The sequence below is a fragment of the Rhineura floridana genome, chromosome 1 (assembly GCF_030035675.1).
Source record: "Rhineura floridana isolate rRhiFlo1 chromosome 1, rRhiFlo1.hap2, whole genome shotgun sequence".
In the NCBI taxonomy this organism is placed as follows: domain Eukaryota; kingdom Metazoa; phylum Chordata; class Lepidosauria; order Squamata; family Rhineuridae; genus Rhineura; species Rhineura floridana.
The window spans coordinates 145,173,879-145,201,328 of record NC_084480.1 but is presented as its reverse complement, the minus strand read 5'-3'; the positions used below and the strand labels follow the sequence as shown (position 1 = coordinate 145,201,328).

At 43.2% G+C, this 27,450-nt stretch overlaps 1 protein-coding gene across 4 annotated transcripts in view; it reads right to left on the bottom strand.

Annotated features, from left to right (window-relative positions):
* IDUA (alpha-L-iduronidase) overlaps positions 1 to 27,450 on the bottom strand; it is a 68,398-nt gene that overhangs the window by 16,763 nt on the left and 24,185 nt on the right. For 3 of the 4 annotated variants that reach the window (XM_061634984.1, XM_061634992.1, XM_061635012.1), the window contains 7 exons: positions 19,512 to 19,594; positions 17,249 to 17,356; positions 13,536 to 13,631; positions 10,095 to 10,297; positions 9,604 to 9,783; positions 5,151 to 5,367; positions 1,662 to 1,868 (listed from right to left, as the gene is read on the bottom strand). In XM_061634984.1, the coding sequence (XP_061490968.1) occupies positions 1,662 to 1,868; positions 5,151 to 5,367; positions 9,604 to 9,783; positions 10,095 to 10,297; positions 13,536 to 13,631; positions 17,249 to 17,356; positions 19,512 to 19,594 (1,094 nt within the window). Of the gene's footprint in view, positions 1 to 1,661; positions 1,869 to 5,150; positions 5,368 to 9,603; positions 9,784 to 10,094; positions 10,298 to 13,535; positions 13,632 to 17,248; positions 17,357 to 19,511; positions 19,595 to 26,870; positions 26,961 to 27,450 lie in introns of all 4 variants that reach the window. The other variant, XM_061635002.1, reaches the window with a different exon arrangement.

The following is a 27,450-nucleotide window of genomic DNA, read 5'->3' as shown; positions in this document are numbered from 1 at the left end:
TTCCTTCCCATCCATCCACTCACGGAGTCCAGGCACTTGGACAAGGTCTCCACAGCCAACTCTGGTGAAGATTTAAACGAGAGATAGAGCTGAGTGTCATCCGCATATTGATAACACTGCAGCCCAAATCTCCTGATGATTGCCCCCAGCGGCTTCATATAGATGTTAAATAGCATGGGAGAGAGGATAGAGCCCTCAATTGAGAGGCCAAGGGTCTGACACCTCCTCCCCCAACGCTACCTGTTGGTACCTGTCGGAGAGAAAGGAATGGAACCACTGTAACACAGTGCCTCCAATTCCCAATCCCTCCAGGCGAAGCAAAAGGATACTGTGGTCAACAGTATCAAAAGCCGCTAAGAGATCGAGGAGGACAAGAAAGGTGTATTCTCCCCTATCTAATGCCCTCCTCAAATCATCTACCAGAGCGACCAAGGCTGTTTCAGTTCCGTGACCAGTCCTGAAACCCGATTGGTATGGATCCAAATAATCCGTTTCATCCAAGTGTGCTGACAACTGGTTGGCCACCACTCGCTCAATGACCTTGCCCAGAAATGGTAAATTCGAAATTGGGCAGAAGTTATCGAACACTTGGGGATCCAAGGAGGGCTTCTTTAAGATGGGCTTTACAATTGCCTCCTTGAAGGCTGATGGCATCAAGGATGCGTTTACCACCGTTTTGATCCCCTCGCCCAATTTCTCTCTGCAGCTCACAAGGAGCCACGAAGGGCAAGGATCAGTAAGACAAGTGGTTGGCTTCACAGATGAAAGCACCTTGTCCACTTCCTCAGAAGGGAGAAGCCGAAACCGATCCCAACTTACCGGCATGCAACTGGCCAACTCTGGTTCATCCACTGTGTCCACGGCACACGGGATCGAGCTCCGTAAGTGTTCGATTTTATCAGCGAAGTGTTTTGCTAATAAGTCACAGGAGGCCTTTGACTGTTCCAAGGGTTCCTGAGCAACTGGACCGACCAGGCTTCGGACCACCTGGAACAGCCTCCTGGGACAGCACTCCGCAGACGCAATAGAGGCAGCAAAGAAAGCCTTCTTTCCTACCTTTATTGCCACTTGGTAGGCAGCTACTGCTGCTCTAACCTGTGTCCGGACATCTTCGGAGCGGGATTTCCGCCACCGGCGCTCTAGTCGTCTCACCTCCTGTCTCAAGCTACGCAACCGCGGTGTATACCATGGAGCTAGCTGAGTTCTATTCAGGGGGAGAGGATGTTTCGGAGCCACCTGGTCTAATGCCCTGGTGATCCCCACGTTCCACTCCTTCACCAGGGTTTCGACCAGGCGACCTTCAGCAGGTTCCAATTCCCCAAGCGCAGTCAGGAATCCATCCGGATCCATCAGGCATCTGGGGCGGACCATTTTAATAGGTCCTTCACCCCTGCGGAGGGGGCATGGCAACGAGAAGTCCATATTTACCAGGTAGTGGTCTGACCATGACACAGGAGTGGCAAAGAAAGTTAGTAGTAAAATACGTGATTGTGTCATGCCGTCATGTTCTGATCATGCCATGGTTAAATTCCATGAAATGGCTATTGCTCAACTTCTAGATTAAGGGGAGCCAATCATCAGCTGCAATAAAGTTTGACTTGCATTTGCTTAATGTTTTATTAGGCAAGCAACCACTATACCAATCGCGAAAAAACTGTTACCTTTGTGCTTGGGGTAGTTGGTTACATTTATTGCCACGGCGCTGATGTTTGAGGATGTCTCATTATCATTGCTGGAATAGATCAATATGGAGACCTGCCAGCTGTCTGACGGTTGCTCCGCAGGTCTGTGTAGGCTGGCTAGTACTCCAAGAGTGTTATCGTCTTCCGATTCCTGGCTGGAGATGTCAGCAGAGACTTGCTCCTCTCCTACACAAGAAAATCTTGAACCTTATCTTAAACTTGGTCTCAGTGTATTGGACCCCCCCCGCCAACTTGTCCCTTTCCCATCCCCTTGTCTCACCTCTCCCCAAGCTGCCATGTCTCTGCTGATAGGAGTGGCCTGCTAGTACCAACCCATTCCCAGCTACCAAAGCTGCATACATTTAAAGCACGTGATGTCTCCCAAATAAACCTGTGAACTGTAGTTTGTCAAGACTGCTGGGAACTATAGCTCTGTGAGGGGTAAGCTTTGGTTCCCAGGATTCTTTGGGGGAAGTCCTGTGCTTTAAATGTATGTTGCATACACAGCCCATGTTTCATTCCAATACTGTGCACCTGCTAGGTCTTAAGAAAACATCACAGCAAGGGTGGGATTGTGGGGAACTACATAAGGGCGCTGCTGGATCAGACCAAAGGTCCATCTAGTGCAGCATCCTGTTCTCACCATGGCCAACCAGGTGTCTGTGGGAGGTCTGCAAGCAGCAGGTCCAAAGGTGATGGTCCCTTGGGCACTGGGGTAACACCTAGTTCAGTTGAGTCAACCCTGGTTTGCCAGTACCATAGAACTGTGTTCAATGTAGTGCTAAGTCAGGGTCTTGTTAGCACAAGGATTACTGCTAGCACAATGGAAATCCCCCCCAACCTCTTCTAGAAGTTCCCCCCACTCTCCACAGCAGATTGGGGAAGTGTGGGGCATACACAGGGCAGAGGAGGGAGTGCCGTTGCACTAGAGGTAATCCTTGCACATCTGCAACTACTTAGCTGAGTACTGCCCTTGGTGTTTTATAGAGAGTGTTTCCAAAGTGCTTTACATAGATTTTCAAAATCCTTACAGAACCTCTATACTAGTGGTTCTCAACCTTTATGAGTACAGGACCCTCTTTATAAGCTTAAAAAATTTCGTGGAACCCCCCCCCCCATGCTAATTGTAATTTTAGCCTCTGTTAATTGAAAAAATGGTGCGTGGCAAAATCACATCTTCAAATATCCCTTTCCAAAAAAAGCTCCCTGCAGAAAGGAAGGTGTTGCTTTCTCTTCTTAATGCAAAGGTCCAATCAAATTGGTATACCCTTCCCCCCCCCCACATTGTGAAAGTATACAGTCCTGTCTCCCAACAATGGGTTAGTGTTGGACTAAGATCCAGGTTCAAATTCTGAAAGACCGTCTTATCCCTTATATACCCAGCCGATCACTGCGCTCTGCAGGTGAGGGCCTCCAGCAGATACCATCTTATCAGGAGGTTCGTTCTGCACAACATAGGAAACGGACCTTTAGTGTGGCAGCACCTACCCTGTGGAATTCCCTCCCCTTGAATATTAGGCAGGCGCCATCTCTGCTATCTTTTCGGCGCCTTTTGAAGACTTTCCTCTTTCAACAAGCCTTTTAAGTTGAGACCTATCCCAGTCTGCATCTGTGTTGGAATTGCTTTTTAATGTTTTTTTTTTTAAATAAAAACAGTATTTTTTTTCACCCTTTAAAAAATATGTTTTTAAAGCTTTCTTAAAAAATGTTTTTTAAAGTTGTTTTGTTTTGGTGTATTTTAAGGTCTGTTTTTATGATGTTTTGAAGTGTTTTTAGCGCTTTTGTTTGCCACTCTGGACTCCTGCTGGGAGGAAGGGCGGGATATAAATCAAATAATAAATAAATAAATCCCCATGAAGCCCACTGGGTGACCTTGGGCCAGACACAGTCTCTCAGCCTGACCTACCTCACAGGGTTGGTGTAAGGATAAAATGGAAAAGGGGGGAACCACGTGCATCACCTTGAGCAACTTGGAGGAAAGGTTGGATAAATATGCAATAATAATTAAATAAATTAATAAATAAATTTCAGCTGCAGTATGTGGACCTCAGCCAATCTGCTGAGCTTTTTATAATAATAATAATAATAATAATAATAAAGCAATATGGTAGTGGTGGGGATGCTAGATTGTAAAAACAAAAGGGTGGATAGATTGAGTGGGGGGGGGTTAGGCCTTGGGATGATCATCAGAACCGATGGCTTGGTTAGCGTGCACTCGGGGAATGACAGTGGAGCAGAAGATAGGGTCAGCGCACACACACACACAAACACCTGCTCCTCCTGCAAGAATCTGCACAGGTGCATGCATTCAGGCATGGGGGGTTGGGGAAGCCCTCAAGTGCAACAGCATCTTGGAGAGAGATAAGGGGGGGCACAGATTAAGTGGAAGAAAGGGGGGACACTGGCACATACACTTCGCCTCAGAGGTGTGGGGGCGAGCAAGTCCTGAGCTTCCTCACTGCTCCTTGGCTCCATCTGGGAGGCCCCACAACTAAGAATAATTTTTTAAACAAGATGGCAGCGAAGCAGGAGCCAAGAAAGGCAGGCAGGCTGGCTGCCAGAAGGAGGGGGGAAAGCAGCCTTTCCTTGTGGCCTTGCTTCTTTTTGCTTCATGAAAAGCCCTCTCCTCTTGTTCTGAGTAAGGGTGTCGTCAGCAGCGGCAGTGCAAGGAGTCGGGAGTCGGTGAAAGTAATCCCCTCTTCTTCCTGGTAGCTCCACTCTCAGCCTCCTTTGGCATCTGCCATGTGTTTTATAGGCAGACACCTGCCTTCAGCATGCCTGAAAGATGCTCTGGCGCTTCAGCAAAAGTCCTCCCCTCTCGTTTGGACCAAGGGGGAGGTGTCATTTGCAGCGACAGTGGGGAGCAGACAGTGTCCAGGAAATGAAGACTTTTTAAAATAAATAAATTATTAATTTCTTTACTGTTCGCAGCCCCTCTGGATTACTTCCCAGCTTCCAGGTTGGGAACCACTGCTCTAAACTTTCGAGGCTATGAGATATATACTCCAGTATAATCATATGGCAGATTGGGGCAGGGGAAAAACACTAATGGGATGAGTTATTTATTTATTACATTTGTATATCGCCCCATAGCCAAAGCTCTCTGGGCGGTTTACAAAAATTAAAACATTAAAAACAACTATACAAGTTAATGGAATGCTGCCCATATACCGTATCTCCTCTTTTGAATTTGAAGAACAAAGCCTTTCACACCAATAGCGGCTTTTGTGGTGGGACGGATAGGCCTTCCTGACACCAGGGCAGGGCGGGTGGCCAGGTGAGGGCTGTGCAGGTGCACCCGCATGGCTAATTAGGTGCTTTTACCCTGCAGCCCCGTCCTTGCCACCGCCCTATCTGGGTAGGCTGCAGTGATACCAGTGATGGGAGGGCGTATCCACCCCACCGCACGGACTGCTGCTGCCGCTTTTCATCTTGTGAACAGAAAATGGAGTGAGTGATGTGCTGTACCTAGCAGGGCCAGAAGGCCCATCACAGTGAGCACTGGCTTCCTCACCATCTGGACATGTGGTGGTTTTGTGTTGTTCATTTGAAAGCGTGCTGTCAGGGTCCTCTGGGTGAAGTGATGGGGGTGGTAGCTCAGAAACGCATTGTCGTTGCTCAGCAAAGTGTAGTTTATGGTATTGTTGGCTTTAGCAATCAGTAGGTTTTGGTGCTGGGCAATAACCTGCAAGGGAAAGGAACAGCATATTTAAAGCTTAGCATCAGAGTGCTGCTGTTGTGTTAACCCTGCAGATACACAAGACCCAAGATAGGCCTGCACTGTACCATACAGAAGAGCTGTCAAGATTCTTATCAATCATCTCAGTGCAGGGCAAAACTATACGGCCTAGGTCCAGGCTATTTGTCAGACCGTATCTCCCCATATGAGCCTGCTAGGCGTTGAGATCCTCAGGAGAGGCCCTTCTCTCAGTCCCAACACCTTTGCAAGCGCGATTGGTGGGGACGCAAGATAGGGCCTTCTCGGTGGCTGCCCCCAGGTTCTGGAACTCTCTTCCTAGGGAAGCATGAATGGCCCCTTCCTTGCTATCCTTCCATCAGCAGGCAAAGACTTTTTTATTCTGACAGGCTTTTGGACTAGAAGATGTTTAAGATAGGCCCTCATAAGGTCTGTTGTATTGTTCTATGGTCCTATTCTTAATGTTTTTAATTGTCTTAGTATCTTAAGTGTATGTTTCATGGTTTTAATGTTACGAATAATTTAATTCTATTTTAATTGTATATTTTTGTATGTTTTTTACCTATGTGTAGTTTTTATTTGTAAGCCGCCCTGAGTTCCAGTTTTGGAAAAAGGGCGGGGTAAAAATAAAGAGTAATAATAATAATAATATTTTTTTGGTTTTCATTTCAAATGATGATATAGCATAATTAGGGCTGTGTGTCTTAATCTGCACCAAGGTAACCCAAACTCTGCGACTTGTATACATCAAACAGAGTTTGCATTTCTCTCATTTTGCACAATTGAGTCCTCATTTGTATTATCTGGCATGATTTATTCTGCTTTTCCTGGCAATGGGGGCAAGGGGGAACTACGCAGAGCACTGAAGTTCCCACCCTTTAAGGCAGGGGTAGGAAACGTCAGGCTTAGTGGCTAAATGCCACCATCCAGGCCTGTCTTTGGGACACTCCCCAGGACACAACTCTCACCAGCCCTGCTTTGCATCCTGCTTGACCCCTTTTGTCTGGCTCCAATGCACCACTGAACTGTGATCAGGCTTTTTGCTTGCCTGGATGGTGAATGGAGAGATGCGGGTGGGGCAGAAACCTCTGACACTTGAGTGGCTAGAATGTAACCTACAGTTGCTTAGGAAAGAGTAGGGATGGGATCCGTTGGCCAGTACCACTTCAAAAGCATTCCGTCAGCTAGCAGGCAGTATTGGTTCGAGTTTGTTCTTTGCCTGCTATCCATTGTTTTTCCTGGTCCAATTTTTCTCCTCCCCAAAAATATCAATATTGATATCAATATTTTGAAAGAAACGATTGATATTTTGAAAGGAAAGCGGCTTTGCATCCTCCTCCTCCTCTGCTATTGTAGGCTTGGCTTGCTTCCTCCCTGCTTGTACCTTTGATTATTTGAGTGGATGGGGGGTGGCAGAGGAGAGAGCTGTGCTGTGAGTAAAATCAATAAAAGAACAATATATTTGAGGAAATATTTGAAGGGAAAAATCTGGTGTGCAGGAAAGCTGCTGAAGCTGGAGCAAACAGATCATTCTGCAAAGATGGAGAGTATGCTTTTAAAAATCCGGTGTTAATCTGATTTCAGTGGAAATCTCACCCATCCCAAGGCTTCTAGGATTTCAGCAAATATTGACGAACTACATATTTTCAAACACACAGTTGTAACCATAAGGACTAGAAAGTGCTTTGTTTTTTTAAAAATAAAAGTTGAGATTTGCAGCTATATTCTGGGCCCAATATCGCATTCTGTAGCTTATCTGTGTTCCTACACATTTAAGGCATGCAGACAGCCCCAACCTTTAGGAACAGGAACTCTTTCTGACAATTTTTTTTTACTGCCTCACCCCTACCCCGCCCCCTGTACAGTTGACAACACACTGATATTTCTGGCTCTGGAAGAATGTAATCCATATATGAAGCTATACTGTGCAAATGTAGCATAATAATTTACCATCAGGATCCAATAAGAAGACTTTCCAGTAGCTTCGTTGACTTAATTCCCCAGCCTTGCTAAAATTAGGAACTTAAGAGGAGGATTGCGGTGGTGTAACTAATCAGATGTAAAGGAATTAATGCTCAGTGCCAAAATACATAAAGCAGCAGGTTAGGTTTAAAAAAGCATCCAGCTCTGCAGAAAGGAGTTCTGTAAAAATGCTTTTAAAAAATCAGAAACTAAGGAGTTCAAGTAGTATTCAATGAGAATCAGGGCTTGCACAACGACGATTGCTATAAACAACTTTGATCATTTCTAGCACTTTTAATTTACTAAGTGCAACAGAAATAAGCCTATATTCTTCACCTGTTTAGCTCTCTGTCCGCTGCCCTCCTCTTTCTCTGAGACAACAAAGGGCATGGACTATTGAGTGTAAGCTCCTTGGGGTGGGGAATGATCCTCTTATATTTTGTAAACTGTCGTGCATATTAACAAATAAATAATACTAGCAAAATGACTGCCAGTATAGGTAGGTGTGTCACAACAGACGGGCTAAATATTATAAGAACCCAAAGGGGGTGCATTGTGAAGACAGAGATACTATATCTTCTTGTGGAATCCCTAGCATGGATGAGGCTGTTGAATCAGGGATGGAAGGCAGGTCTGGCTGCATTCAAAGCAGTGGCCAAGAGTCCAACATTTGATTTTCTCCATAGGAGTTAATGACGATCATTGGCTTATGTGGGTGAAAGGAAAGGGGCACATTCTGAATAGCAGCATTAGGATGGAAGCTGACTCTGCTACCTCCCTAGAAGTAGACCAAGCTGAGTCTTTTCTCCCCACCCCACTTCTGGTCAGTTAGCAAGCCTAGCCTGGACAGCAGCAGGTATACAGACAGAACAGTTATGGCAGCCTGAGACGTTAATTTATTTAAAGTATTAATATACTGCTTTTCAGGCGATTGTTACAAAGCACTTTACATTAAATTAAAAAGAGAAGAAACCTATTATATAGATATATTAGCCAGACCTCTGCTCCCCTCAGGGCAAGATGGTCCTTGAGTGGCCCTCTGGTAGCAGCTGGGTAAGGAAGGAGCCATTTCAGCTGGAACACCAGGAGCTACTGATTGAGCATCTCACCAGCCTCTTCTGTGTTTTCGCTCTCCTCCCCTGCCCTCAGGGCTAAAATGGTTCTTCAGTGGCCCTCTGGGGGCAGGTGGAGGAGAAACGAGTCACCTCAGCTGCAACTGTGTATAGTAATACCTCAGTTAACAAATCTTCCAGGAATGAAGATCCTTTTAACAAAGGCCTTTTTTAAGGTGAAACTGACCAGCTTTGCTTTGCTATGGTTAAACTTTCAAGCCCCTGCCTTTGTTTTGCTAGGGTGAAACTGATAGGCCTGTGTGTTTGCTTTGCATTAAAGAGATCTCTTGCTTTCTCCCAGGCCTGGGGAGGGAAGGATCCAATACAATTCAGAGGGGGAGGGGAAGGGTGCCAGGGAGGCACCCTTTAAAGCCCCTGTTGAAGCTGTCCCACCATCTATGAGCAGGTGTAGGATCTTTCCATGTTATTCCTTCCTCTGGTACCAACGTTTCTGTTAAGGAAGTAATGTCCAGGAATGCATCTACTTTGTTAACCGAAGTGTTACTGTATAGTATTGTGGTTTTATTTTATTATTTATTAATTTTGTAGTCCACCCTTCATATTGCTGCCCTGGGCTCCTGCCAGGAGGAAGGGTGGGATATAAATCAAATAATAAATAAATTCTGCACTTCCAGAAGGAGCTGCAAGTGTGGTTTGTAGCTCCTGAGGAAGACAAGTTCCGAAACGCGTCGAGCTCACAATAAATTTCATCTAGCACCAGAGCTTGTCTCTCCTGCCCCCTGCCCATCAATGGCACACAGCCTCTGGAAAGTGGCTCGGAAGGGAGTGTGCCCCTCAGGCTGAAATAAAGGTTTCCCGCCACTGGTATAGATGCTAAGAGCTTGGTCTTGAGCCTTTGCCTGCTCACTAGCACGGCCCTTTCTGCTCACTGTGCTTTTAAGTGTCGGCCTCTAGCTGACCTTCCGTTAATTTCCAGGATCCTGTGTTGGGGAATGAACTCTCCAGATCTGGAGACCTGCAGCTCTGGCCTAGGCCAGATGCCTTGCATGTCTTGTCAGAGCAGGCAGGGGGAAATTAAGAAAGAGGGTCAAGACCTTTTCCCTCCCTTTGAGTTGCCAACATGTAATGAGAAACTTGGAAACAATGCCTTTTATTTCTATTAGCATTTGAAGATCAAAGTTGGGCTTACCTTTACCACCATAGCCGCATAGGTTACGTCAGCTCTCCATGGCTGTGGAACTGACCATCCTACCAGTGGATCTGCCTCATCGTTGTATATGGACACAGAGATGAAATTGGGGAAGAGCTTCTGGATCTGTCCCACTGCTTCAGTTTCTTGTTCTAAGATGTAAAGTGACTGCCCAGCTCCCTGCGGTAAGAATTATCATTACTGCTATTATTTATTAGATTTATAGTCTGCTCGATCCTATTTCACAAGGATTACATCACGATAACGTACATGAAGCACTTTGAACACTCTAAAGCAGTATACAGATGCTATGCAGTGTTAAAATACAAACCTCTGCGAGATGCAATTGCCACTTTTTGAATTCAATCCAGGACCTTTGTACCAGATAGTAACCTCTTTAGTGCACAAAGGCAATTAAATGTGAGCATTTAATTGAGGACAGGCACATTTTGTGTGCCCTGAATTCCACAGCAGTTAAACAAAGAGCTGACCTTCTTATGCATGGCGATGTAGTCTAGCCGGACTCCTGTCTCTCTGGTAAAGAAATTAGTTCCATTGTGGCAGTGGCTGAGGAGGCTCCAGCACATTGGGGATTTGGGGAATGGGTGGAAGGAGTCTCCAGGCCCTCCCAGTTTCAGCTGAGCACTAGCTTGTCTTAAACCTTCAGAGCAGGCATCGTAGTAGTTGAGAAAGCCTAGGAGCAAAATAGAGCAGGCACAGTAAGCTCAGCGCATTTGGGGAGCAATATCTTGCTACAAGGCGAGGAGAGGGTCTCACCCGTCAGAAGATACTGGAGTGAAACATGTTAAAAAAAGTGCACAACCTACTGTATTTGGTACTGTATGTTAACATCAGACTAAGAACGATAAGGAAGAGGTCTAGGGATCCGGGTGGTCAGGATCAGGTCATGCTATGGACTAGACTCCATTAGAGATTTCAGTACCTGCAGCAGCATCCTGACAGACACAGTGTTTAAAGCATTATTTTAGCCCTCATGATTGTAGTAAGCCTGGATCCACGTATATGTGTTTGTCTGACATAGTCAACATAAAGAAGGGTACTGTAACACCTATTGTGGCATAAGCTTTCGTGGACTAAAGTCCACTTCATCATTCAGATTCATGATATCCTCAGTTGGCAGGTACATGTGACACTTATCTCTTGCAGGCCTTGGGTGATAGGTTTATCCTTACTTACAGAGAGACCTCTAATCTACAATAGTTACTCAGCAGCAAGGATGGAACACCTAATATGTATTTACTTATTAAATTTCTATTCCTCCCTGGACAGCTTAACAGAAATATAGACAGATTAGGCCTTGCAACAAATCTAGATGCTAATTCTGCTCCCATATCCACACAGGCAATGTTATTATGTGACCTAATAATATCAGCTACATCATCAGGGGCTCTTTCATCTGGTCATCCACAGACATGCTACATGCAATCACCTGCCAACAATGCTCTTATGTAGTTTACATGGGGCAAGCGGATCAGTTTCTATGCAATAGAATAAATACAGAAATCTGGAAGGAAAAATTGGGGCACTCACAACATGTGGGAAGACATTTCAGTCATAAGAACATAATAGCCCTGCTGGATCAGGCCAATGGCCCATCCAGTCCAGCATCCTGTTCATACAGTGGCCAACCAAATGCCTATGGGAAGCCCACAAGTAGAACCTGTGTGCAGTAGCGTTTCTCCCCACCTATAATTCCCAGCTACTGGTATTCAAAGGTATACTGCCTCAGATAATGGAGGTAGAACCTAGCCATTATGGCTAGTACCCATTGATAGCCTTATTCTCTATGATATCCTTCAGTCCCTTCAGTCAGGATAATCTACTCAACTGAAAAAAACATTATTCCCCAGCACAAAAACCTCAATAGGAGATGTCAACATGAAATGGCTGAAGTAGAAATTATCAGGAAGTTTGACTGTATTCATTTTCGACAGACCTGATTGGCTTCTCTCCCATTATTAGTTCTAAAATTAACTTAGCAAAGCTAGAAAGATTGTGTTATAGCCAATTACTACTGCTACGGCACCTATCCTGGGCATACTGAGCTGTGTGAAGGGATTCTGACAGGTGCTGTCACTCCTTGCTCTGAGCCAACACACAGCTGAGAAGTGGGAACTGGTGGTAGATAAGGAGCATCCTGCAAGAGATGAAAAGGCAGCATCTGAGAGCATGTTCTCGGGTTCTGTAAGAGAGAACAATGAGGAGGGGGACAGGAATGATGGAGGAGAAAGACAGGCAAAGTAACCAAGACAGTTTGGAGACAAAGGAGGAAAGGAGGTGAAGGGAAGCTACAAAAGGAATTTGGGCTGCCTCAGAAGGACAAGGAAGGGAAAGAGGAAGATTAATAGGACTGAAGGGTCTAAGGTTGTTATTCCTAATGGCGAGCCAGAAAGAGGGAGGTGAAATAGCAGGCAGGACAGGGCATTGGTACAAGAGGAGTCAGGAGAAGGGCTGTACAAGAGAAGACAGGACAGAAGACTGATATAAACAACAACAAAAACGGAGTGGAGTTCAGTAAGGAAATGGGGGAATGGAACTCTTTGAGTAAGTTCTCCACCAGGGGGCACTCTGAGAAAAAAAGACCAGCAGGAGTTCTAGGACTAGAGGCAGGGAGGGAGCTGACCGGAGCTTTGTGTGGAAATGTACCTCTTGCATTTCACGGCCTTTTGGCACCAGTGTTTTCTGTGTTGGTTAAATGATCCGTATGCACAAAAATATATACACATTCTCCTGCCAACTAAGGGTAAAATTCCTGCTTATGAAATGGACTCTAGTCCATGAAAGTGTATGCCATAATATGCTATAAAATCTATGTCATAATAAATCTTAGTCTTTAAGGTGCCAAAGGATTTTTTTTTTTAATTATTGGACACATTGCCTTTCTGTTGAAGGCTCGGATTCCAGAGGAATCTGGGACTGGCTGGGTACAGGTAATGACTATTCAGAAGCTGGCTTAAAAGAATCACTGTTGCCTATGATACACATTTACCACCTATGGTTTCCATGAAAACTGTGTTTGATGTTTTTTTTAATGCTTCAAAATTTGTTTGAACAAAGATAATGGGTGGCAATAAAAAAACAACACAAGTGTGTGCACTGCAGACAACCAGAATAGTATTCAGAAATGTTATACAGTAGGGCCCCGCTTTACAGTGCTTCGCTAATACAGTGGTCTCAATTAGACACAATTAGGCTAAAGCCTCACTCATACGGTGCTTGTTCCACTTTTACGGCAGTTTTCGGGCATGGCACGCCATTCTATTCAATGGGTTCCACTTTACAGCGGTTTTCACTTTACAGCTGGGGTCTGGAACGTAACCCGCCGTATGAGTGGGACCCTACTGTATACATTTAGATTTCTACACAATGGATTAAAATGAACAATTAAGTAAATATTTATCACCCCCTACGTCTAGCTTAATCTAGCAGTCTTGTCCTTTGTTGAATTTCTCCACAAAACTGACTTATGCTTTCAAAATTAATATTAAAATAAATGTCTGAAACTCATGAGAATATTGGATATATCTTGCTGCTATCTCTTCTCAGCTTACTACTGTACTTGATACATCCAGATTTCCAGTCTCTATGCCATGATAGGTAAAAAGATTTGTGGTTTTAAAAACCAGCTAAGCAACGAATATAACTACTATGCATCATTAAAATTGCTATAAAACAGTATAACTACTTAGGAACAGCTAAGTAACATTCCTATAGTAACCGTTGTGCTCAGTTTGGTAACTTAGATGTGTTGATTTAACTTTTAAGAGGTTGAATGATGAAAGCGCTATCTCTCTGAGATGGGAATGATGCAAGGCTTTTACAGGGTCTAAATTGGAACATTTCTTTATCTTGTTTGAACTCTTCACACTTCATTCACAGCTAAAAATAGGAAGGACTCAAAAGCAGCTTACCATTAACTGTCATTGATACATTGTCAAAGTCATGGTGATCCGGCTCATTCCAAGTCTCAAAATTCCACTTAGAAACATGTTTCAATCCATACCGCTCTGGAAATCAAACCTGCATTGATCATTGCTTTATAATGTTAAATAGTACGGTTTCATCTGGCCACAAACAAAACATCTCAGTTGAGGGACTATTGTTCCAAACTATCTCTTATCCCTTTAAGAGGAATCTCTGCCTTTAGGGGCATGTTCAGACACACAATCCAGGACAGGGGCACGCTTACAGATATTTATTCTATGGCAGGGCCCAACATTTGGCTGGATGTTGATTTACAGGATGAGTTGCAAAAGGGGTGGCAGAGAGAGAGAGAGAGAGAGAGAGAAAGAAAAGGGGAGGCAGAAAAAGAGAGAGAGAAAAAGGGTTGCTCCACCCACTTTTTGTTCTGGTTCCATCTCCCAGCTGATCTTCCCATAGGTCGATGGATCTCCACAGGAAAAAAATCCCCACCCATGTTGTAGAGCAGGGGGTTCTAAATTGTGGTCTGTGGACCACCAGTGGTCTGCGAGCTTCATTCAGGTGGTCTGTGGTTTGTTGTTGTTATGTGCCTTCTAGTCGATTATGACTTATGGCAATCCTATGAACCACCCTGTTCATATCTTGTAAGTTCAGGTCTGTGGCTTCCTTTATGGAATCAATCCAGCTCTTGTTTGGCCTTCCTCTTTTTCTACTCCCTGCTGTTTTCCCCAGCATTATTGTCTTTTCTAGTGAATCATGTCTTCTCATGATGTGTCTGTGATGTCCCTGTATTTTAATATCTGTAAATATGGTAAGTGCGGGTTTATTAAGTGATATATGGTAAGTGACTGAGTAAGAGGGGAGAGTACATGGGCTAGAATGCTGGAGAATGTTGGATGATGATTGGCTGAGTGTTTGAATGGCTGAAGGTACAAATGAGAGGATGACAGTTGAGTTGGAGGGGGAGTTGTTGGCGATTGGTTGTGGAGTGTGGATTGGAGTTGGTTGTGGGTTGGATTATATTTGGCTGGTATTTAGGCAGAATATATAAGACTGGAAACATAAAGAGTGGCACTAAATGAAACCATACACTTGTTGAACATTCCTAAAGTAATCTTGTTATTACCTGGTGTTATCAAATAAATACTTTTATTGGTTTACCTAAAGCCTGATCCTTGGCTGGGGATACACAGACCAGAAGGGAGGGCAGGGTATAATTACCAAGGCTGGAGGGAAACAGTATCAAATAAATGGTGGCAGCGGTGAAGGGAGATATTGTAACATCGTCAAGTATCCAGAGCAACCCAGGATTGTATGCTTTATAGACAAAGATACAAGGGGGTTGTGGACAGCAAGGGCACCCAGACACAAAGTAACAAGCCATAAGGAGACTAAGGCAAAGTCTCTAGCAGTATTGTTTTCAGGGAGTGACTGGTGGTGCTGCCTAGCAGTGGGATCTTGTGAGATCTGTGCTACAGCATGTGAGAGAACAAATAAAAAATGAGATCCTGACAGGTGGTGGCCCTGGTGGGAGTATCACAGATAGAACCAGCTGAGGGGATCATCACAGTGTCCAAAGTATGATAACCTCAGTTTCATCATTTTAGCTTCTGGTGACAGTCCTGGTTTAATTTGTTCTAACACCCAATTATTGGTCTTTTTCGCAGTCCATGGTATGCGCAAAGCTGTCCTCCAGCACCACATTTCAAATGAGTTGATATTTCTCTTATCCGCCTTTTTCACTGTCCAACTTTCACATCCATACATAGAGATCGGAAATACCATGGCCTGAATGATCCTGACTTTGGTGTTCAGTGATATATCTTGGCATTTGTGGACCTTTTGTAGTTCTCTCACAGCTGCCTTACCCAGTCCTAGCCTTCTTCTGATTTCTTGACTATTGTCTCCATTTTGGTTAATGACTGTTCCGAGGTATTGATAATCCTTGACAAGTTCAATGTCCTCATTGTCAACTGTAAAGTTACATAAATCTTCTGTTGTCATTACTTTAGTCTTTTTGATATTCAGCTGTAGTCCTGCTTTTGTGCTTTCCTCTTTAACTTTCATCAGCATTCGTTTCAAATCATTACTGGTTTCTGCTAGTAGTCTGGTATCCTCTGCATATCTTAAATTATTGATATTTCTCCCTCCAATTTTCATCTCTATTGGTATGCCATCTATTCCTGGTGATTTGTTTCTTCCAAGAATTTTAAGAGCAGCTTTCACCTCACATTCCAAAATTTCTGGTTCATCATATGGTTCCTCCGTGAATGAATCTGTCATCCTCACATCTCTTTTATAGAGTTCTTCAGTGTATTGCTTCCATCTTCCTTTTATTTCATCTCGGTCAGTCAGTGTGTTTCCCTGTTGATTATTCAACATCCCTACTCGTGGTTTAAATTTCCCTTTCATTTCTCTAATCTTTTGGAATAGGGCTCTTCTTCTTCCCATTTTGTTGTCCTTTTCTATTTCTATACAATAACTATTGTAATCGTTTTCTTTGTCCCTACATACTAGTCGCTGTATTGTTGCGTTTCTATCTCCTTTTGCTTTTGCTTTCCTTCTCTCTTTAACCATTTTAAGAGCTTCTTCAGTCATCCATTGGGGTCTTTCTCTCTTTTTAACAAGAGGTATTGTCTTTTTGCATTCTTCCCTGATAATGTCTCTGACTTCAGTCCATAGTTCTTTTGGTTTTCTGTCAGCTAAGTTTAAAGCCTCAAACCTGTTCCTTATTTGATCTTTATATGCTTCTGGGATGTTATTTAAATTGTATTTTGGCATTATGAGTGCTTTGTTGTTCTTCTTTAGCTTTACTCTAATTTTCGATACGATCAGTTCATGATCTGTACCGCAGTCTGCTCCTGGTGTTGTTTTTGCAGAAAGTATGGAACTTCTCCATCTTCTGCTACCAATTATATAATCAGTTTGATTCCTATATTGACCATCTGGTGATGTCCACGTGTACAGTCGTCTTTTGTTCATATTGATGTTTAGTTGTATTTTATTGCTTTGTTTATGTATTAGATTGTATTTTATTGTATTACAATCTGAATTCTATGGAATGCAAATTGTAACACGATGCAAGAAATAAAATAATAAAAATGCAATTAAAAATCATATTGCATCTAGCACAGTGTATTACAATTGTTACAACAGAAAAATCATTAAGTGGTACGCCAAAACCCTCAGCAATCTTCAAGTGCTCCATGGCGAAAAAAGTTTGGGAACCATTGTTCTAGAGCATTCTTCATGTAATCCTCTTAGTTTTATTTATTTATTTATTTATTACATTTGTATACCGCCCCATAGCCGAAGCTCTCTGGGCCGTTTACAGTAATTAAAAACATTAAAAACAAATATACAAATTTAAAAACACATTTTTAAAAACAATTTAAAAACGCATGCTAAAATGATAGAATTGAGTCCACCTGTTTCAGCCAACCTGCCTTCCCAGTTGCCATCACTTCCCCAGTTTGATATGCTATAACTGTTTATTGCTTATGGAATTCCTTGCTGATGTTCTCCTGGCCACTCAACTGCTACCAGACACAATTTAGTAAATTATAAGCCACGGAGCACCCAAACTGAGGGCCATTTAAAGAAAGGTTCAATGATTACAACAAATGCATTTTTCTTGGACATTACTCTTTTAGACAGTTTTGTGCCAATGCTGAACTGACAACTTAACATTTTGTTAACTCACCTATATACCTTGTGGCCAACTGTGTAATCAAGTTCTTCCACTGTATCACCTGCTTTTTATCTTCAAAGTCAGTGAAGTGTCCTGAGGGACTTCCCATCAATTCGAATCCTTCGATTAGTACAAAAAACAACCACCACAAACTTGTTCAGTCATGATTTAACAGTGTTTTTGGATTCAGATATGCAAAACCTCCTATAGTCCTCAGTTGGGCACCATGACAAAGTCCAAAGAGCCACTTGACTATGAATTTGTATAGGAGGGTTTGGAAGTCTTATACAGGGGATTCTGGCAGCAGGGCCAAGCCACCACACTCTCTGTGTCACCCTGGCAACTTGCAGATGGAAGAGAATTAAACAAGTTATGATAATGGCACAGGGGTGGGTTCAGCCATTTAATGAAAAAAATCCACTGGCCACATCTAAATTGGCTGTTTGGGTCCATGCCACCTTACTGTTGGATCATATAATAGGGTAGCTTTGGCCTTCTTTGGGAGGAAGGATGGCATAAAAATTAATAATAAAATAAAATACAATTTGTCTTCACTTGGTAACAGCACCAGGGAGCCACTTAACTATACTTAAGCTGCAGTCCTAACCGTGTCTACTCAGAAGTCCCTCAGCATTCAAAGTACCTTGCTTCCAGGTAAATGAGGTTAGGATTGCAGCTGTAGTGCTTTATAGAGAGTGTTTCCCAAGTGCTTTACAGAAACTCTGTACTGTAGAGTCTATAGAATACATACTCCAGTACTATTATATGATAATCTCTTCCCACCCACCCCCAAATCTGAGACTTTCCAGCTCTTTCTTTTTAATCAGTACACAATACTACTTCCTTATTTTTTCCTTATTTTTTTTTTAAATACCTATAAGGAACAGAGGCAGAAACCAGCATCACATATTTTTAGTAGAATGCTAGGAGGGAGGAGCTAATGTGAGATACCTATCTGGCAAAGCTTCCACAAGCTCATCCAAGTTCTCAATAAGTGGGTTGTACCACTTCAGACTGCAAGTGGGGGCACATATGATGTATGGGCCCCTCCAAACAGAAGAAAAAATTATTCCACATCTGTGGAGAAGGCTAGGCTAGAACCATAATCCCTGACAGGCCATTTTCATATGTGGAGATATATCTTTTTTGGGGGGGGGGAGGGAGCATCCAGTCATGAGAGTCCCCACCTGCAGCCTGAAGTGGTATAGCTCATACACAGGGGTTTTATACTCCCTCAGTGAGAACTAGACTTCCTTCTTGACTTTTTTTTTTAACATTACACTGCTTATATCCACTTCTACTGATACACTGGGAGCAGACTGGGTAGATCCCATGCCTATTCCCAAATCTGCCTACAAAAATGGGGTTCTAAGACAAAGGCAAGTGCATTACATCACTGTTCTAGACACAGCATGGAGCTGTGAGATATTCAGTGCTGGATTTAGGAACAAGCCACGGCTTAGGGCCTCACACTATGAGGGGCCTGCAAATATATTGAAGATGATGAAGATGATTTACTATAATTGAAATTGCTTTGGCTTAAATAACCTTTCATATACAATCCACCACCAAAATTCTGAACCCTGACCTCCTCATCTCAATCCACACCCAGTCCCATCAACTTCCCTTCCAGGGCTGCTTGGCTACTTGAAATCATCCAGAGGTTGCCCAACCTCACCTCAGAACTCCAGAGGAGACAATGTGCCTACCAACACAATCTAAGGTCCCGTTCCACACCAGACATCATTTCCACTAACCCCCTCCTTGCCACTTTCCCACCACTTTTCTTCTTTTTCTTTTGTATGGTATAGGGCCTCTGAATCTTGACATGGCTTAGGGCATCAGCATGTCTTCACCCAGCCCTGCTTCTCACACTATCATCTTGGGCAAGCATGAAAAGCCCCCAATACTCACTGCCATTTGAAAAGCCGCAAGCACATGGCCGTGCGCCTGTTCAGTATGAGACATGGGTTTTCTTGAAGTCTGAAGTTAAAGGCAGCCATTCTGCTGAGTTGGGAGCATACACTTCAGTGCTAATATTACTGCAGAGATGGCAGAAACTCATAATTTCCCCTTGGCCTTAAGGCATGACAAAAATTCCCATTAGCGTTGGTGGAAGTTTAACATAACATGAATTGCAACATTGGCTTGTAAAATTCCTGCTGTTCTTGATGTACTAAAGCAAAGCCCTGTACAAAACTCCCAATACCTTTAGCTAAATATTGTACAACAGAGCTTAGAATTGGCAAAGTTTTACAGGAATGACTAGGCTTACCTGGATGTAACCTGTTTTCCCAAAGAAGATCCATAAAGTTATCCAGGTTGGTGAAATTGTAATGAAGTGTCCTGTTTGCCTCCCTGAAGAAAACATTTGATTAGATCCATTGTAAACTGTCAATTTCCCATCATATCCTCAGACTGTGGGCTAGCCCACCCATGCATATTCTTCACTTGATGGCTGTAGCACAAAATGACAACTTGCATGTGCAAAGGACCCATAAGAGTTCCAACATCACAGATGTGATTTTCATGTCACCTATATCACCTCAAATACAATATTTTGTATAAAAGGGGATAAAAGGTGAGTGTGTTTATCATACATCCAGCTGTGGAGTAATCAAAAGATCTACAGGCATGTATGAATTGACCCTAAGAACTGCAAGACTGGCCACTTCACATGCATGTATGTATCTTACTGGCAGACCTTCATATACATAAAGTCAATAGTTCTACTTGAATTAGCTGATCTGGACATCATGAAAAGATACAGTATTTGGGGAGGTAACTGTTTATTTTGTTTGTTCTTCACATGCTCATCTGTCTCTCTTTTTACCATTTTAGAGATGGACATACCTTTCCAGGCCTAAGGGCTGGGAAGCTTTCTTCTACTTCTGCCATAAATTAAAATATTTGCAATCAGTTTAATTAAGGGTCTTGTAAATAAAATTCATGGGTGGAATTCAGTGGCCTAGATTTCCTGAAAATGACCAAAAGTTCATGGTTTTATGTATGTATAAGCAAAAATGGCAAGTCGTTCATTCAAGACAGATTTCACCTTTGAAAAAAATGTAGTTTTGTCCACTTAAGTTAGTGAAATGCATCTCTGCCAGATGCTATGCTGTGTACTATTGAAATATTTAATCACACAATGAACAAGCATAGAAATTATTAACTTTAGTTTTGTATCAACTGAATGCAGCTCATACAACATGCTGACTTCACATAAAGAGGTTGAAGACATCAAAAATTCTTCTTCAGTTTGTATGGCAATAAAAGAAATATCTTGTGAGAGGATTTTCAGTATCATGTATATCGATATAAGAATCAACTAACAGTATTTGGACAATGGGATATCATGTGTCTGACTCTGCATGTGAGATGAGACCTGAAGGCACATGATGCATTTATGCATCTCAGCAACAATATTTTATCAGTGTAGTTGATCTAAAGCTCAACAATCTGAACAAGCTTAAAAAATGTTTGGTCCACTTGCAGCATATATCCTTTCTCCAGCCAGATGATGAATATATGGCAACTTTGGGTCCCCAGATGTTGTTGGACTACAACTCCCATCATCCCCAGACAGCATGGTGAATGGTCAGGGATGATGGCAGTTGTAGTCATTAACATCTGGGGACCCAAGGTTGAAGAACACTGATCTATGGGGTGCTAAGGAAAGCCCAACTCCAAAGTAGTGATATACAGGTAGCACGGGCAGGTTCTCCAAGACCTTGGACTGCAGTTCATGAAGGAGGGTATTGCTTCATTAGTCACACCCCAGCCAAGCCAAGCAGCAGTGGTGCCATGATCCCAGAGTTAAGCAGCAATCAAGACTCTGAATCAGAGGCTGCAGACTCTTTGGCGAAGAAGCCACACCAGGTGCAAGGCCCTGAGCTTGCTGCTGGAGATCAGAAGCCCACTGAGCCTCAAGCTGATGAACATGACCACTCAAGAAGAACTTCCCATATATGCAGGGCCAGAACCCAGACACCCTCACAAGCACCTTCCCCTCAAGAACCAAATGCTTCCCAAAAGAGCTGACTAGGCCTATGGTCAGAGGGCATGCCAGACGGGAGGCAAGGGAATGGAGGAGTACTCTGGCCCTGTAAGAATCTAAAGTTAATCATAAGGGGTGGAGCCTGGGAGAAGAAGCTTAAAAAGGCTCAGTCTGCTCTCAACCTTGGTTCTACAACTCCTGACCCACTTTGTTGCTTTCTCCATGGAATCTGGCCTCAGATGAGAACATGACAGGTGCTGGCCAGATGTTCAGCCCCATCCCCCACCCACTCTTTGATGAAACCTGACACGGATTTTAAAAGGCCAGTGCCCTGGCTGGGGGCCATGAAAGCTGGGACTCCTAGATAGTCTCCAGGCACATTTTACACAGATTTTACTATATTAAGCAATGCCTAAGTCTTAGGGTTGTTAGCCAACTAGCATTCTACTGGTCTGTAAAAAGGTGTTGTCTCAGGTAACCAGTACAGGGGTCTAAAAAGCCAATAAACTCCAGATCCTCCCTGGCTCCATTCCCCATTTTTTAAACTTGCCCACTAGCTTCAGCCCAGGCTCCGTCCAACGGGCTCTTTCCAGAGTTCTGGCCTGGGAGCCGATATTTTTTGCAATCAGAAGTTGTCTGATAGTCAGAACCAAACCTCAGTGTTAGAATTACCAGGCTCTGGAGGAAGATGGAACAGGACAATGCTCTGACGATCAAAGGGTACAGTGGTGCAGGCAGGTTTTTGCTCATGCTGCCCTGCAATCTAACCAATCTGACAGCTTGACTAAATCACCCAAATTCTCAGTGCAATTACAGCCAGTCTGATGCTTAATGTGAAAGCAAGAAACACACAAACTAGGCACAAAAATGAGCACATAATGAACACTTCTTCCACCTGTTAATGTTAAAGCGTCGTTTTAAAAGTACGGCATTTAGCAGACATCAAGCTACATACATACATTTAACCTCAAATTGCCAGGGGGAAGGCTCTGACTTATATTTCCACACATATATGTTGTTATTCCCTGTTTCTGACCATTGAGAGGCCAAGAATATTGTCAGATCGCCATTGTGAGATGCCTGTCAATGAGCAGGGCGCATCCAAGAAGCAGAACTGCGAGCAAAACAATGAGAGCTTTCAAGCTGCTAAAAAACAGGGCCTGCGACTTCCCACTTCTCAGGCAGCCTCGCTCTGTTAGCTGATCCTCCGAGCCTCAGCAGTGCGTGTGCCACAGGAATGAGGCTAAGCGAGAGGCAGGTTTCAAAAGGAGAGCAATGCAAACAAAGAACCATTAGCTCCCTGCTCGATGGAGGTGAGTGTGTTTCTAAATTAGCATTAAATGTATTCCTCCTAGCTTAAGGTTTCAAGTCATCAGCTGCTGTAATTTTGACAGAGAAAATCCGGCAATCGAAACAGAAGCAAATTGTCTCCTAGGCTTTAAAAAGCACAATCTTAAAGGAGATAACACATCCACCTTTGGGAGATTTGTATCTGAATTGAACATCAGGGTATGCAGAACTGTGACACAGGAGACAATGTAATGCCACACAGGCAGGTTTTGATAACAAGCTTATAAGGCAATTTCAGCCTGAACATCCTTCTAATTATATTTATTTATTTTGCTGTAGACATGTACAAGATCACATAAAATGAATTCCTCTTTTAGCTCCATATACAGACACATTAATTGTCTAGTAGATTCCAATCTTAGGGCAGCACCAATACAAACAGCAGTTCTGTTTTAAACGTCAGTTGCAGGCCAAGGAGCTACTGCTCTGAATGATCTGTGGGCTGAACACTAGTACTATGTCATCTTATTATGTAACAGGTGCTAGATAGGCTTAACCAACTTCCACCAAGAATCAAGGAGTTACGTACTATCTTTTCAATATATTTCCAGTTTGAATTTTTTGCTCTCATAAAACCCCTGTAAATCAGGTCACCATCAGGGTGTTGCAGGGGGGTAGGAGGACAACATCAAACGTCTAAAAAGGGTTCTTAGGGGTGTTCTTGAGTACTGACTGTTCCCATTAACCTTTAAAAAAAGGCACTGTCCTATTTGGCTAACTTCCCTGAAAATGCTCAAAGTAGCTAGCATATAACAATAAATAAAATCAACATGGTTTAAAGGGAAACAAACATGCATGTAATCCCCTCCCCAACAAAGCTAACAGCAACTTTGGGGGTGGGATTTATATCAAGGAAACAGCGAGAAGAGAAAGGGTTAAATATTCCTTTCTCTCACTGCCACTGCTGTGATCAAATTTGAAGTAAAGTTACACAAATCAGCAGATCTATTTATGGGAAATACACACATACACAGTAACAGTAGGGCCAAAGGCTGCAAGATTACTAAATTACAGTACATCTATGATGTTTCAAGTGTATGGCTCCATCTGCACTGTATACATTTAAAGCAGTTATCACACCCCTTTTACAGTCATGGCTTCCCGCAAAGAATCCTGGGAACGGTAGCTTATTAAGGCTACTGAGAGTTATTAGGAGACCCCTATTCCCTAGGAAGAGGTATTGACTATCAAACCTTTCTGGGAATTGTAGCTCTGGGAGGGAAATAGAGGTCTCCCAACAACTCTCAACCCCCTTCACAAACTACAGTTCCCAGGATTCTTCAGGGGAAGACATGACTGTTTAAAGTGGTATGGTCCTGCTTTAAATGTATAGTGCAGATGGGGCTTGTGATTCAAAAGAGTAGTGATCCATAATACCACAATCTTCCTAACTTTGCTATGCTAATTGAACACCTGTAGTAGAAGGAAAATGCCTGGTCTTGATTGAGACCTAAATGAGGGGTGGCTAGCGTAATTCACCAGAACATCAGCACTTAAAATTGGGCCTGGAATTACACGGGCAGCTGCGGTACAGTATAAGTGTAAAGCTTTCTGACTGCCTGACTCTAAACAATAGCTGGGCAGCCGCATTTTGTACCTGCCTAAGCTCCTGGATTTTTTAAAAAGGCAGTCTCATGTAGAGAGTATTACGGTAATCTAGTCTGTTGCATATGGATAACTGAGGCGAGGTCTGTTCTCTGAAGATAAGACCACACCCAGTGTACCAGCTAAAGCTGGTAAAAAGCATCCCTGGTCACGGCCATCACCGGAGCCACTCCAGTTAGTTATGCAGTGACTTTTGCTGCTGAGATCTGCCTTTGTGCCTGTTTGGAGATACCTGCAATAATTACAGGAGGTGACCAGAAGGAGCAGCTTTGCTACGCTACTAGGTTTGACCCAGCTTCTGTAGAGGAACAAGATGGTATCCTGGGGCACCCCACAATACAACTGCCAGGGGCCTGAAAGACAATCACTCAATGCTGGGATCTTGCTCCCAAAAAAGGAAGGGACTAAGTCCCCTCCTCCAGTTCCTGAATAAATACACCCTGGATGGGATTCAGTGCAAAAGGTGACTTAGGCTGCAATCCTACCTCCACTTATCTGAGAGTAAGCCCTACTGAATTCAGTAAGATTTACTTCTGAGTAGACATGGTTAGAACTGCGCTGTAAATTAGATAGGCCTCAGGTCTTCACTGTACATACAGGAATTGGTGCCACTTCCAAGGGAGAACTTACTTATTTTACTCAAGGAAACTCTGGATCAAAGTTGGTTTTCTATAGCATTGTGCCAGCATCATGAACAGCCCTAAGCCACTGTGTCAGCACAGCATTAATATACTTGACTTCCTTACAGTTTAATAATATAATTGATATAATGCGTTATGCAGACAAGACACTGGCCTGTCTGGCTATGAATAGAAATCAGGCAGTCAGAAAATTTTGGTCACATCCACACCATACATTTAAAGTGCTCTTGTACCACTTTAACAGTCATGGCTTCTCGCAAAGACTCCTGGGGACTGTACTTTGTTAAGGGTGCTGGGAACTGTAGCTCTGTGAGGGGTCTCCTAACAACTCTCAGCACCCTTAATAAACTCCAGTTTCCAGGATTCTCTGGAGGAAGCTGGGACTATTAAATTGGTATAAAAGTGCTTTAAATGTATGGTGTGGGTGTGACCAGTGGGACCCAAGAAATCTCAAGAATGCAAGTCAGTCCTCTTGTTTTTCCAAACAAAGGATCAGGGCTTGCAGGTATACACTGAGCCCAATGAAATTATGCTTGGGCACTGGCCATAGGGCACATATTTCCCGGCCATAACTTATTTTCATAGTGCTCTGTAAACACTTCTCCACTCAGATGTGTTTTTCATATTGCCAAACATTCTCCCATTTGGTATGGTTTAGAGCAGTGGTTCCCAACCTGGGGGCTGGGACCCCCAGGGGGGCTGCGGAGTAATCCAGAGGGGGCCATGAACAGTAAAGAAATGAACTATTTATTAATTTTTTAAAAAAGTCTTCACTCCTTCTACACTGTCTGCTTTCCGCTGCCGCTGCAGATGACACCTCCCCCTTGCGCCAAACGAGAGGGGAGGCCTTTTGCTGAAGCGCCAGAGCATCTTTCAGGCGCACTGAGGGCAGGCATCTGCCTATAAAATACATGGCAGATGCCAAAGGAGGCTGAGGGTGGAGCTACCTGGAAGAAGAGGGGATTACTATCACTGATTCCCATCTCCTTGCACTGCCGCTACTGGCAACGCCCTTGCTTAGAATGAGAGGAGAGGGCTTTTTGTGAAGCAAAAAGAAGCAAGCCTGTAAAGAAAGGCTGCTTTCCCCCTTTCTTCTTCGCAGTCAGCCTGCCTCCCTGGGGGGAGGGGGTCACAAAAAAATTTCAGCTTATAAAGGGGGTCCCGTGCTCATAAAGGTTGGGAACCGCTGGTTTTGGTAACTGATCCCCTTCCTATACTGCTCACAAATGGTTAATATTTTATTGTGTAATTTTTTTTTTAACTGAAATGTGTTTTTGTTGCACGCCACCTTTTTGAATGAAAAAGCATCATTTGTATGCAAAGGAACAAACACGTAGTCTTGCAAAAGTTCTCATTCATTTCAGCAGAGTTTTTGCATAGAATATGTTTCCAGCAGATCACATCCTAACAGCAATTCTGTATGACATGGGGGGTGGGGGTGGACTGTATCTCCATCAGTTTAAACACTACCTGCTGGGGGTTGCTTTCACCCTTTACCTGTGGACTAGTCTAGCATACCTAGTCACAAATTGGTTCAAGCTGAACACATATAGCTACTGACCATCCTCTGCTAAGGGAATTATCACCCAGAGGAAAAGGGAACAACAATGTGGGTTTAAAGTTCAATGTTATATATTTATTTAAATGACGCTGGTGAGATTGCTTATTTGGGCATCCACAGATCTATAATATGAATGAATTTAACAAATGGTACTGTATATGTAACCGTTAAATTGATACATTTTTGTGGCAATATTGTATAAGCCAGTTGCATTACCTTCTGCGGAGACATGTACAGTGCAATTATTCCTATAGGCCAAATCATTAGGCTTTTTTTCCAGGAAAGCTCTTTTATTAGCAGAGCTTGGAAAAGTTATTTTTTTAACTATAACTCCCATCAGCCCAATCCAGTGGCCATGCTGGCTGGGGCTGATGGGAGTTGTAGTTTAAAAAAGTAACTTTTCCAAGCTCTGTTTATTAGCAAGTTTTTCACAGTAATTAATTGCATTTGTGTGCCACCCACAATGACTTCTCAAAGCACCTCATTTCGGTATTGCTTGTTTTGCTGTGGTACTGCAGGGGTAGCCAATGTAGTGCCTTCAGATGTTGCTGGATACAGCTCCCATCATCCCTGTAGATAAATCATATGTACAGAGCGCAGCTAAAATCATTGGTTCAGTCCAGGCTTTGCCAGACAATACAGTATCTCATGGATAGGTAGGAGTCTTGTCTAACTCAGTGAGTTAATGTTTTGCTCTTCATCTTGTTAACACTATTATAATCATAATTATAATCTTGAGGAGCAAAAAACATATTTTGCTCCAGTGGCAGGAAAAATGCTTGAGACAGAAAAACAGCAGACATGTGTTTGGATGTTCACATAAATTTAACAGGACAGGCATATCATTCCAAAATATATAGAAGACTGTTTTCATGCATTTCAAAATTTGTCGTGCATGATTTACAGCAGTGGTTCTTAAACGTCATTATATTGAGGAACATTATCTTCAAGATACATATTATGTCCTTTTACTCCTTTCTCATCAAAATACTTCCATTACCTTCAGTGTTGCCAAATTCTGTGCTGCAGTGATCAAAATTCGCCACGATCTGACTCTAGC